This window comes from Engystomops pustulosus, chromosome 10 (assembly GCF_040894005.1).
Source record: "Engystomops pustulosus chromosome 10, aEngPut4.maternal, whole genome shotgun sequence".
Taxonomy (NCBI): domain Eukaryota; kingdom Metazoa; phylum Chordata; class Amphibia; order Anura; family Leptodactylidae; genus Engystomops; species Engystomops pustulosus.
The window spans coordinates 35,315,000-35,329,308 of NC_092420.1; the positions used below are offsets into that span (position 1 = coordinate 35,315,000).

General features: G+C 40.9%; 1 protein-coding gene across 1 annotated transcript in view; it reads left to right on the plus strand.

Annotated features, from left to right (window-relative positions):
• LOC140105103 (cytochrome P450 2D15-like) overlaps positions 1-14,031 on the plus strand; it is a 65,411-nt gene extending 51,380 nt beyond the window's left edge. Inside the window, exons 6-9 of the mRNA XM_072129003.1 lie at positions 1,568-1,709; positions 6,653-6,840; positions 13,096-13,237; positions 13,645-14,031. Of these exons, the coding sequence (XP_071985104.1) occupies positions 1,568-1,709; positions 6,653-6,840; positions 13,096-13,237; positions 13,645-13,826 (654 nt within the window). The 3' untranslated portion in view covers positions 13,827-14,031. The remainder of the gene's footprint in view (positions 1-1,567; positions 1,710-6,652; positions 6,841-13,095; positions 13,238-13,644) is intronic.
• The last annotated feature ends 278 nt before the right edge of the window (positions 14,032-14,309 follow it).

The following is a 14,309-nucleotide window of genomic DNA, read 5'->3' on the forward strand; positions in this document are numbered from 1 at the left end:
AGCAGGGGTAGGGAACCTATGGCTCGGGAGACAGATGTGGCTCTTTTGTTGGCTGCATCTGGTTCTCAGACAGATCTTTAATAAATAGTGATGGCTGCTGTGTGTGTCTTAGACTGATCACTGGACACAGGCAGCGATGTTACCGCTGCCTATGTCCTTTGTACGACTCAGACGCCATTGCCTCCATAGTCTAAGCCTGGGTCAAAGAGAAGAGCATGGGAGCAATGAGGAGCTGACTGCAAGGAGCGCTGGGAAGTGGGGGGCATATGCTGTGGCTACCTATCTACCTGGCGGCATGCACTGTGGCTACCTATATACTGGGGGTATGTGCTGTGGCTACCTATCTACTTGGGGGCATGTGCTGTGGCTACCTATCTACTGGGAGTATGTGCTGGGGCTACGTATGTACTGGGGGGCAGGTGCTGTGACTACCTATCTCCTGGGAAGCATGTGCTGTGGCTACCTATATACTGGGAAGCATGTGCTGTGGCTACCTATATACTGGGGGGCCACATGCTGTGGATACCTAATTACTTGGGGGCAAGTGCTGTGGCTACCTATCTACTGGGAGTATGTGCTGTGGCTACCCATCTACTGGGTGTATGTGCTGGGGCTACCTATATACTGGGAGGCAGGATTTGGAGTAGTGAACCCCCTGAACCACCATGGACAATGATGTAAGAAGACACCTGGGATCAGAATCTAAGTGGCACCCGGTTTTCAACAGAGCCCGCTGCAAAGCAGGATGTTCTTGCTGCAGCATGGTACCACCAGGTTGTTCCACGGGCGTGACATGTCCACGGTGGCTGCCAAGGTCAAGGTACAGGATCACTACACAGACTCATGGTCAGGAACAGGCATTCAGCAAGGCAGGAGGCAATGATGTGAGGTCGGGGACAGAGCAAGAGATTGGGGCTGGCATATAAGGAGCAGAATCAGAAACAGGTCTGGGGTCACAACAGGAGGTCAAGACTTGGGAAGGGAACACTGTGGAAAGCTTCCTCATAGGCATAAAACAGTAAGATCCGTCGGGGAATGCTGGGAGCCGCCGGTCTTTATAGGAACCCAGGAAGTGGGCGGCGCCAATCAGTGGCACACTGGCCCTTTAAAACTGCGAGTGCCGACCTGCTGGGACAGGAGCCAGAAAGTGGTGAGTTGAGTGAGCTCGGAAAGGGGGCGCCCCCACGGAGAGGGGCACGGGTGTGCCTGCGATCCAAGACATAGATCGCAGGGGCACCCGTGACACTGGGGCTACCTATCTAATGGGGGGCATGTGCATATTGTATGGCTCTTTTTAAAATATATGGCATTCATGGCTCTCTCAGCCAAAAAGGTTCCTGACCCCTGCCATATAGAGTGCTCCAGCATTGTAATATATAACAAACTTTAGTTATCATTTGACTTTAGTAGATTGGCAATAATCAACATGCACAGGAGAGTTCTGTTTGTTTCAGTGTTTCTATATTATATATACAAACTATATGAGGACTTGCAATTGGCTGTCTCCGTCTGTACCATAGAAATGAATGACCCCTAGAACCTCATAATTAAAATGTATTTCTTTCAGGTGAAAGGAGATAGTTCCTCTAGTTTTAATGAGACAAACCTGATTATGACAACATATGATTTATTTGGTGCGGGGACAGAAACTACAAGTACCACCTTGAGATGGGCATTGTTGTATATGATTCTCTACCCAGATGTACAATGTAAGTAGCAACACTTCAACATTTATCATCTAGCAGCTTTAACAGACTCATTTGTTTGCCTTTTTGGTGATGTTCAAGGAGATTTAAGAAAAAAAACAAAGTACCCTGGCTCCCGGTTTGAATGTAACACCAGTACTCCTGTCTTCAGCACATGCACCTGGCCAGAAGTACTAGGGCAGGGGTGGCGAACCTATGGCACGGGTGCCAGAGGCGGCACTCTGAGCCCTTTCTGTGGGCACCCGGGCCACCGCCCCAGCACAGCAGACAGGACTCACAGAACCTTCCTGCACTGACGGGTGAATGTGCCCTCCTCCCTTCAGCTGCCTTGGAGAAATACATTACTGCTGACACTGCCGCGCTGGCACTCTGCTATACATAAGGGGCTTCTGGTTGAAGTTTGGGCACTCGGGCTCTAAAAGGTTCGCCATCACTGTACTAGGGGAATCACAGAACCTTCTTTGACCAATCTGTGGCCTCCATGGTCCATCAATGTAATTAACATCTTGTGGGAGGCTATGGATTGGCACCTCAGCATTTCTGGCCAGGTGCAGTAGCCTAAGGGTGCATACACACGCCCTCCGTGCGAGCATACCGCTGTGTGCTGGAGGGGAGGAGGAGGTGGCCCCTACTCCCTCCATAGAAAACAGCTTCGCACGGCCGCACACTCACCGAAAGATAGAGCATGCTCTATCGTTTTGCGGTGTGCGGCAAGGATCTGTGGCACCGTATCCCCACCGTGCCGCTATTACCGTCTACGGGGACTTACATGCCGCCAATTTACGGCCGCATGTAAGTCCCCGCAGACGGCCATGTGAATGAACCCTAAGACCATAAGTACCATCCAGCGGTGGACTGGCCGACCTGTCTGAGTGATCTGGGGCCAGTGGGTGCAGGAGAATTTGACAGTGCAGGGCAGGCTGACAGTCTATCAGCACAGAGAGCAGCCTCACCTATACTACAGGCAGCCCGTGCACTGTCCTAGGGTTAGCAGCAGAGAGTCCGATGGAAGCTGCTCCCCCTGTGATTAGCAGACAGCTGATTACAGCTACACGGAGCTCTGGGCAGCATTGAGGTCAGGCACAGGGCACTACTCCGGCCCCTCCTCCCACATCCAGGAAGCAGGAGGCTGCTAGACGGGACGGAGAGGGCGGGGGAGGACTTCTAATGCCATGTGTATGAAGATCTCAGCCCTGCACAATGATTCTCCCCACAAAGAACTTGGTTACTCTCTATAAATAGTGAGTGCAATGTGTAAAGTTTTTTCTTACACTTTTTTTCACATTTTTCTGTGAGTTTATATATATATGTAATGTATGAGTATGTACTAGTAAATCTGCTGGAGTTATATGGAGAAAGCTTGCAGGCTGAGCTCTTTCAAAACAGAGCAGGTGTCAGCCGTATAACACTACTGACTAGCACCTGTAAATGGCGCAGTCGGTGCTGGCACCGATTGCCGCAGATAACCTGTTCAGCTCCGCTGGTTGGCACCACCATATAAACGTCAGATCGCGCTCCCCTTGACGTCATTTTAGGGCACTGATCGATTGCCATAATAGCTTACAGCCTGGCGATGGCAGACTATTAGAGATCAGCTGTAACAGTAGTTTAAATCCCCCCCCCCCTTTTCCCTAGAACATAAAAATAAATAAACATGAAAAATCTATATGTTAGGTATCGCCACATCCCAAAATGTCCAATCTTTCAAAATACAATCAAAGAATGGAAAATAGTGCCCAAATGTTCAATTGGCCACTCTTTCACAATATGTCCAAAACTTTGGCGCTCTGTGCAAAAAGTAACGTTTTACGTAAATCTGTGCGAGTATGAAAAGTTATTGGCCTCAAAATTTTGCAAAATGGAAATTTTTTTTCTGTACAAAAGATTTAAATAGTTTAAAATCTCCTAAAACCTAGTAAAACCTCTAAAATTCGTACCGACCCAAGGAATAAAGGGCAGGGGTCATTCGGAGCGCAAAGTGAAAGACATAAAAACAGAACCCACAGAAAAGCTGCAAATGCATTTTTTTTGTCAATTTCACTGCACTTTTTTTCAGCTTTCCAGTACATTACATGGAATATTTAATTATGCCACTAAAAAGTACAATATGATTCAAAGTTAACAATTCTATATACATCTATATGGAAAAATTAGAACGTTATAGGTGGAAAAATCAGAAAGTAATAGGGTTGAGTATTGTGTAACTTAACAGGTTTGTATACAGTTCCTCTGCACACTACTGTAGATTCATATTTTCCATGGAAATATCTTTTATATAGGGGCAGTATTATGGTAGTTATATTCTCGTACATAGGGAGCAGTATTATAGTATTTATATTCTTGTACATAGGGAGCAGTATTATAGTATAATATAAGTCTTACAGTATGTAGACTCAAGGCTGTCATGGTTACAGATTGTTGCTCCCTGATGTTGTCACGGGGAGCGACGATCTGAGCCAATATGGCAGCTTTTAAATGCCTCTGGCAGCATTACCAGAGGCATTTAACAGGTTAACATCCAGAATCAATGCTAGCACTAATCGCGGGTGTTGGTTGCAATTTGCAATCTGTATGCATCCGCTGACATGCTATTATGGTGGATTGTGAAAGTAAATAAGGGGAAACTACACAAAGGTAGCAAGCTGGGCACATGAAAAACTAGTTGTACAATCATGCAAAAGAAACATGTGCTATTCCAAAATATATGTAGTCTTTATTTAATATGAACATAACATAGAAATTGCACACCAAACCAAAAAACCAATAAAAGCATTTAAAAAGGAAAAAAGTCCTCTATACAAAACCCAAGGGAGGTTAGGACCCATGATACGGTCCATAAAAAAGCAAACCCTCCCTACCCAGCCCCAAAACCCTCGGCCCGTCAGATGACAACTATATACCAAAAAATATATCAAAAAATATATATGTAATCAGACAAGATCTCTATAATAAGAGAATGTAATAAATATACAAAAAAAGGATAATCAACATAATTACCAGGCTCAGAGGGTGAGGGGCTGGGAGAGCCCCACGCGTATCGCCACTCACAGTGGCTTCCTCAGGGGTGGTTGGTGTGTGGAGATCGCTGGGTATAAATACCTGAGCAGATAGATTATACCAGGTGTGGAGCGCCAAACTGCAATTATGGCGCGTGATGTCAGATCCGGTGCAGTGCGCGTGTGTGCGCATCATATCCGCCAGTCACATGACAGCCGGTCATGTGACCCGGGGATAACAATGCCCCATGCCGCAAACCCATTGTAAATAACCGGCATCGTGCCGAGTCACATGACTACAAGTCATGTGACCAGTAAACCGGCGCACGGCAAGGTATCTGTAGCGACATATATATGGCTGAGTGATATGTGAGCTAAGGTAAAAAATACATATTTAAAAAGTGCATGAGTGCAAATATAACCAGTAGTACAAGAAACCAATTAGGGAGATTTGGATCAAACCCACTTCCCTACACAGGTGTATATATTAGGACCTAAAAGTGTCAAAGTATTTTTCACATGCCATAAAAGAACATATTATTACAATATGCAACTATATATATATTAGAAGATAATAGAACGAATTCACACGCATACAGACGCACATACATGGGCCCATGTACGCACACACACACACACAAGACAGACCACACAAATGTATGTGCGTCTGTATGCGTGTGAATTCGTTCTATTATCTTCTAATATATATATAGTTGCATATTGTAATAATATGTTCTTTTATGGCATGTGAAAAATACTTTGACACTTTTAGGTCCTAATATATACACCTGTGTAGGGAAGTGGGTTTGATCCAAATCTCCCTAATTGGTTTCTTGTACTACTGGTTATATTTGCACTCATGCACTTTTTAAATATGTATTTTTTACCTTAGCTCACATATCACTCAGCCATATATATGTCGCTACAGATACCTTGCCGTGCGCCGGTTTACTGGTCACATGACTTGTAGTCATGTGACTCGGCACGATGCCGGTTATTTACAATGGGTTTGCGGCATGGGGCATTGTTATCCCCGGGTCACATGACCGGCTGTCATGTGACTGGCGGATATGATGCGCACACACGCGCACTGCACCGGATCTGACATCACGCGCCATAATTGCAGTTTGGCGCTCCACACCTGGTATCATCTATCTGCTCAGGTATTTATACCCAGCGATCTCCACACACCAACCACCCCTGAGGAAGCCACTGTGAGTGGCGATACGCGTGGGGCTCTCCCAGCCCCTCACCCTCTGAGCCTGGTAATTATGTTGATTATCCTTTTTTTGTATATTTATTACATTCTCTTATTATAGAGATCTTGTCTGATTACATATATATTTTTTGATATATTTTTTGGTATATAGTTGTCATCTGACGGGCCGAGGGTTTTGGGGCTGGGTAGGGAGGGTTTGCTTTTTTATGGACCGTATCATGGGTCCTAACCTCCCTTGGGTTTTGTATAGAGGACTTTTTTCCTTTTTAAATGCTTTTATTGGTTTTTTGGTTTGGTGTGCAATTTCTATGTTATGTTCATATTAAATAAAGACTACATATATTTTGGAATAGCACATGTTTCTTTTGCATGATTGTACATTATGGTGGATTGTGGCAAGGTGTTAATAGCCCCCCAACAGCATGCCTATGGGCTCTTTAACATTGGCTTTGTTTTTCAAGAAGCCTCATGAAGTCGTTGATTTCTATGGGTGTGTTCACCGATCCGTTGTCTGTAGAAAAAATATACATGTCCTATTTTTTCATTGATGTCGATCAAGGAAGGCAATAGAAGTCTATGGGTCCGGAAAAAAAACTGATGAAGTGTGATGTTTTCAAATTTCAATGTTGAGGAATTTACAAACTGATATTGCAATTTAATATCATGTTCCAGTATAAAGTATATAAATAGTAATCTATAAAAATACATATATTAACAAATATTGCATTTAGTGAAGGTACAAGAAGAAATTGATCAAGTAATTGGAAGAGAACGGCAACCAACGATGGGGGATGTGCTACAAATGCCATATACGTATGCTGTGATCCATGAAGTACAAAGACATGGAGATATCATTCCCGTGGCTTTGCCTCATATGACCTACAAGGACATGGAAATTAAAGGTTACCTTATTCCAAAGGTAAATAATGTTTTACCCTGTCTTAAGCTTCTTTAACTTCCGTGTATTACATAACATTGACTAAACTTCCCCTTTTTCTACTTCCTAAACAACTACATAGTAAGCATTCAAGTTGGAAAGTTGGATAGAGGTGAAGCTTCAAAATGTACAATCTTCTGCATTTCAGTCTCATCATCTAAATTATATAATGAGGTTGTTCCTAGTTTCATTGTTATCTCCTATTCACAGGGGATAATAGTCTAATCTTTGGGGTCCGATTTTGGGTACTCCAACTGATCATGAGAACACGCCAAAGTTTAAGAGAACGGGGATCCTGTTTTCACCGAATCAATGAAGCTTCATGGTTGAGCAATCGTCGAGCCTCTACTGATGGAAATTGCAAAGCGTGTGATAAGGGGACCCCTTTCATTCTTAAGACCTGCATGGGTCTGTTCTTGTGATGCCAGCAATTTTTCAAGGAACTTTCCAGAATCAATTATTTTAGGGACCACCTTTTCAGAATTGCAAACTACTCAAGACAGATTTTAGGAGGTTTCTTAACCCTTTCTACATTGCACAGGAATTTAAACAAAATTGATATAAAATTGTATTTTTAATGCATTTGAATGTCACCATTCACAAGGGAGAAAAGAGAATATGCACCTAACATTTTGTTGCTAAATTAATATATTAATATAACTCTTACATGTGGAAGGAAACTGCTAAACTGCATCGGCACAAAAAAGGAAGGTAGTACTGATTTCGGAGGCACCTACATGTGACCCAATTGTTTTTAAGCATCCACATTTTTCTAAATATTGTGAGGCTTAGAATTTGGGTGCAATTTTTCACAATTTTTAGAAAAATCGCCAAAATCTGTATTTAGAGGCCCCTGCTCATTTCTCAAGTGACTGATCGGCCTAAATAATAGTAAAACCCCTATAAATGACCTCATTATGAAAACTACATCCCTCAATGTATGAAAAAACACTTTTATTAACCCTTTAAGGTTTTTTTTTATAGGGGTTAAAACAAAATGGAGATGCAAGTTACAAATTCATTAATTTTGGCACAAAAATTAAACTTTCCCAATGGATTAACCCCTATGGGACTCAGCATCTTTTGGCCTAAAGGACGCGGCCCCATTTTTCAAATCTGGCCTGTGTCACTATAAGTGGTTATAGCGTGGGAACGCTATGAGATATCCAGGGGATTTTGAGATTGTTTTCTCGTGACACATAGTACTTCAAATTAGTTTAAAAATTTGGATGAAATATTTTGCGTTTAGTTATGAAAAAAAACAAAATTTGGCAAAAATTTTGAAAAATTCTTTATTTTCAACGTTCTAAATTCTCTACTTTTGATGCAGATAGTCAAAGCACCCAAATAAATTCATAACTTACATTTCCCAAATGTCTGCTTTATGTTGGCATGGTTTTTTAAGATTCCACATATTTTACTAGAATGTTATGAGGCTCAGAATTTGGGTGCCATTTTTCACATTTTTTGTAAAATCACCAAAACCTGTACTTAGATGGACCTGCTCAACTTCTAATTGACACTGAGAGGCCTAAATAATAGCGAGACTCATAAATTACCCCATTGTGGAAACTACACCCCTCAACGTATGAAAAACTACTTTTAAGAAGTTTGTTAACCCTTTACGTGTTTTATAGGGGTTAAAACAAAACGGAGGTGGAGTCTGCAAATTGTAATATTTTTTCACAATACACTCATTTTGGGTGGAAAATTAAACATTTAAAATGGATTAAATGAAAAAAGGCTCCACAAAGTTTGATACCCAATTTCTCCCGAGTACACGGATACCCCATATGTGGTGGTAACCTGCTGTATGGGCGCACGGCCGGGCATAGGAGGGAAGGAGCCGCCATCCAGATCAGATTTGCTATGTCACATTGTACAGGTTATAATTTTTTTCTTTTTTTTAATGAGGACCAATAGGGGCTTATTTCTTTTGCCACATGAGATGCACTTTTCTAATACATAATTTTGGGGCATCTATAGCTAATTGGTGAGATTTAATTAACTCTTTGTTGGTGGAGGAAATGAAAATCATCAAGTTTTAGGAAAATTTTTATGTGTTTTTTTTTTTGGCCGTTAACCATACCATAAAAATAGTATATTATTTTTATTCTATGGGTCGCCACGATTATGAAAATACTTCATTTATATATATTTTTTATTTTTTACCATTTTTACTGAATGAAAAGTAATTTGGCAAAATTGTTGTTAATTTTAGCATCACCGTCTTTCATATGTATAACTTTTTTATTTTTCACCTCACAAATCTGTTTAAGGGCTTATTTTTTGCAAGAATGATTGTTCTTTTTAGTGGTCTTATTTTAGATTGCGTAACTTTTTAAAATCACTTTTTTTAGAGCATTTTTAAAGGGCATTAATAAAAAATCATCTTTTTCAGAGAGAGTTTTTTTAGGTTGTTAGGGGCTTGTTAGGGGCTTATTTTTTGCGAGAACAGTTGTTCTTTTTAGTGGGCTTATTTTAGAGTGCATAAAATTTTTTAAATCACTTTTTAGAGCATTTTTATAGGGTATTAATTAAAAATTATCTTTTTTCGGAACGTTTTTTGCATTTTTTTCCTCCGGCGTTTACCGTGCGGGTCCAGTAACAATTCTGTTTTATTATGCAGATTGTTACGGACGCGGCAATACCAAATATGCGTGGTTTTTTTGTGTTTTTATGTTTTTTATACTTTATTACGTTTTTTTATGGGAAAGTGACATTTTAGGGGCTTATATTTTATGTATTTATTTTTTATTTATTATAATGTGTAGTGTTAACTGTTTTTGCATTTTTTTACTTATACATACTTGAACTTAAACCAGTGATGCTCTGATCACTGGTTTAAGTTCAATACACTGCTCTACAATACTATTTTATTGTAGAGCAGTGTAAACTGTCTGAGCAAGCTTGCGCATGCTCAGACAGTTTGCAGTCAGACCCGGAAGGGGTCTGGCTGCCATGGAGACCGGGCAGCTCCGGGGCACATGCCAGTCCTCGGAGCTGCCCGGAAGAGGATCGGATCCCCCGGTAAGCAGCACGGGGGATCCGATCCACAGCAGGAACACCCTTACATGCCGCGGTCATGCTTGACCGTGGCGTGTAAGGGGTTAACACCCGCAATCGGAGTCGGCTCCGATCGCGGGTGTTACAGCGCGGTGTCAGCTGTGATAGACAGCTAACAGTCGCTGCTTCAGGTACCGGCTCCGTTCGTGAGCCGGTCCCAGAAGCTGGACGTTATACTACATCCCGGTGCGCTAAGCATCTAGCCCCGGGGACGTAGTATAACGTCGTGGTGCGCCTAGGGGTTAAATGACAAAAAGTTAAACTAATTTTGATACCCAATTTCACCTGAGTTTGCCGGTATCCCATTTATGCTGGTAAACTACTGTATGGGCACACGGCAGGACAAAAAATGGAAGGAGCGTCCTTCAGAGGAGATTTTCATTGTCACATTGTAAAGGCTATACATTTTTTTATCTTTTGCAGAATGAGATGCACTTTTCAGGTACATAATTTTGGGGTATCTATAGCTAATTGATGAGACTTAATTAACTCTTTCATGGGGGAAGAAATGGAAATCAATTTATGTTAAGATTTTTTAGATTTTTTTTTTATGGTCATTTACCATACCATAAAAATAATAATTATTTTACTATTATTTTTAATTTATGGGTCATCATATGGCAATATCTAATTGATACAGCTTTTTTATTTTTTCCCAATTTTACTGAATAAAAACTAGTTTGGAGAAAGTCTTAATCTTAGCATCACCATTGTTTCAGAGGCTTTTTTCTGTTTTGTTTTATAATCCTGTTTTTTTATACAGATTTTAACTTTATTTTTAATGTTATTTTTTAAAATGTTATTCACAGTTTATTAACTTATTTTATTTTATACAAACTTAGATTTGAACCAGCGATGCTCTGATTGCTGGTTCAAGTTCAAGACACTGCACCAGTGTCACATTTAATAGTTAACCATTGAGGTTTAAGCCCTAAAGGCACAATATGACAAAGTACAAACCAGTTTGTTGCATGGAAACAATATCCAGCTCCCACAGATGTTTTATAGCGCCTATAAATACATACTCTGAAGAATATGTACTACAATGTGGAAGCCCAGCTAACGGGAGATATGTGAGGGGATTTAGTCCACTGGTACTCAGTAAAGTGGTTTTATTCTTGTTATTGCTTAGTTTGCTGTCTTTACCTACTACTTCATTTTTTTTTTCATTTAGGATTTCCGTTCTAAGAGCAATAGCATATTAAAATATAGAATTGAATAGAACATATTTGAATAAATGCAGTAGGAGCCTGGGATCGAGGGACTATGGGGCAAAGCTCCAAGTCCCAAAAAGAGTGACAGGAGGTAGATGCAAGGGAAAAAAAGGAGCAGCTATCGTGTGATATCGTAATTGTCAAATGATATAGAAGAGTAAGTCAAGACTCTCACCTTGATGAAGATGGTACTAGCATGTAGTAAAATAGCTACCAGCAGCTGCCACTCCTAGGAAACCACGTTTGCCGAGGACCAGGATCCCGGAACGATGTGGAATGGAGGAAGAGCCCGAAGAGAAATTTAGGAAGGCGCTTGGTGCAAACAGCAGGCATAGAGATCCAATGGATAAAGGAATCTCTTTTATTGTTACTATAAAAAATTTTTCTTATAAAATGAACGTATACAAAACGTATTAAAAATGCAGTGCGACGCGTTTTAGCCCTGGACTAGGGCTTTCATCAGGCATGGTGTAAAAAAGAAATCCAACAGACTTATAGCTTACCTTGTTAGGGAAAAAAACCCGGAAGTACGTGATCATGATCACGTGACCTACCGGGGGTCAAAGTTCGGGGTTTTTCCGTTCATGTACGGAACTATCCCAATATTCTATTGGTGAAAAGTACATTTCATCTATATAAATAGGCGGAATTTATACATAGTATTCTTCCTAAGATATAGAAAATACGATTTAAAAAGAACATATACATTGTAAAAACGATAATACATCTATACAAACAATGGATAAATACATACATCTATAGACCTACATGTGAGGACGTTCCTGGTGGGCAAAGACAAACACATGATGTGATGAAACGAACCTAAGAGAATATAGTGTCTTGCGAGGTATTCCGAGGCGACCCGCTGCAGTAGCGGCTGGATTGGGTGCTATGGATACCCGAACTACGGAAAGCAGCATGAGACAATTTTAAAAAGGCAAAATCGGTCCTGGATGGGACTCGAGCGTGTGATGCATCGGGGAAAGGTGAGTAGAAATGTTTTTTTTCCCATTTTTGTTTTTTTCCCCCTTTTCCATCATCAAAAGTCATATGACCATTGTGCTCATTTATTCATCTATTCACCTATTATCTGTTTGACTATTTGTGGTCCGTTTTTTGCCAAGATATTAGCGCTCACTCCTGATCACTCCAGATCAGGTTCTAATTCACTATCTCCAGACACATTACATTTCTACTCACCTTTCCCCGATGCATCACACGCTCGAGTCCCATCCAGGACCGATTTTGCCTTTTTAAAATGGTCTCATGCTGCTTTCCGTAGTTCGGGTATCCATAGCACCCAATCCAGCCGCTACTGCAGCGGGTCGCCTCGGAATACCTCGCAAGACACTATATTCTCTTAGGTTCGTTTCATCACATCATGTGTTTGTCTTTGCCCACCAGGAACGTCCTCACATGTAGGTCTATAGATGTATGTATTTATCCATTGTTTGTATAGATGTATTATCGTTTTTACAATGTATATGTTCTTTTTAAATCGTATTTGCTATATCTTAGGAAGAATACTATGTATAAATTCCGCCTATTTATATAGATGAAATGTACTTTTCACCAATAAAATATTGGGAGAGTTCCGTACATGAACGGAAAAACCCCGAACTTTGACCCCCGGTAGGTCACGTGATCATGATCACGTACTTCCGGGTTTTTTTCCCCTAACAAGGTAAGCTATAAGTCTGTTGGATTTCTTTTTTACACCATGCCTGATGAAAGCCCTAGTCCAGGGCTGAAACGCGTCGCACTGCATTTTTAATACGTTTTGTATACGTTCATTTTATAAGAAAATTTTTTTATAGTAACAATAAAAGAGATTCCTTTATCCATTGGATCTCTATGCCTGCTGTTTGCACCAAGCGCCTTCCTAAATTTCTCTTCGGGCTCTTCCTACATATTTGAATAAGCCATATGATTCATATTTACCTTTGCTTTTTCAAAGGGCACCACTATCATGACCAACTTGTCCTCTGTGCTCAAAGACCAGAAGATATGGGAGAAACCTCTACAGTTTTACCCAAAACACTTTCTAGATGACAATGGAAAGTTTGTAAAACGTGAAGCATTTATCCCATTTTCTGCAGGTAAGAAAAGTCTTATTGTTTTTTGACTTCATATATTATATGCAGGGTAATATTTATCATTTTTATTGTAGATTTTTATAATATAGCTCTACACAATGTTTTGAATAGCAGTCATTGTTGCCCCCCTTCCATGTCCCTACTGATGCTCTGCAGCACCACTAAGAGGCTTCAGCTTTATAGTAGTTTTTGAAGCGATGTCTGCCATGTCAGTCCTGTTTAGATCCGTGCTAGATCCATCACACCTAGTAGCGCTTAGGGCGCAAATCCACCGAAACTGGTGGCATCTTTCGTGTTGGTGCTTCCTTAATAATACCTCCTTTACAAAGCAGAAGCTATATATGTCCTCCTTCCCATCCGTTGTACCAAATTTTTAAAGTTCAAATATGGTAATACGTTTTCTCTTGCAGGTCGGAGGTCTTGTGTGGGAGAACAGCTTGCCAGAATGGAACTCTTTCTGTTTTTTACCACTTTCTTACAGCAGCTAACATTTGAAATACCAAATGACCAACCGCGCCCAACAGAGGACCCTTTTTATGCCCTCACACAAAGTCCACATCCCTACAATATCCGTGTTGTAGCTAGGGCATAACTTTTCACATAGAAAAAGATGAATGAATCTATCCGAAGCTGATGCTTTAGCTCCTATATTCTTGAAATAGTTACAGAATTAGGCTGCATTCACAGGAATGTATGAAAATGGCCGTATGCTACCCATACCGTATCTTTTTCATGTGTTTGTCGCACTGCATGTATTTTATGCTGTACAAATAAAGCTTCAACTTTTTATATATTCACTATAAATTAGTCTCTCCTCTCTTCCTTCCATTCGTTGGGGGATACCATTGGTTTAATTAACTTTTTGAGGTATTAGACTGGATGCGTCTATTATATGAAAGGTGCCACCTGGGTATAGAGCTGGGGATCTAGTATTACATGTACGGTATTTGCTGTGTTTTTCCCCTTTTCCTCCCCTTGCACCCTGTTCCTTCCTTTTGGTTTCAATGGTCGCTGGGGAAAAGATAGCACCTTTTTTTACATGAACATGAGGAAGGCACATCTTGAGTGGAGAGGC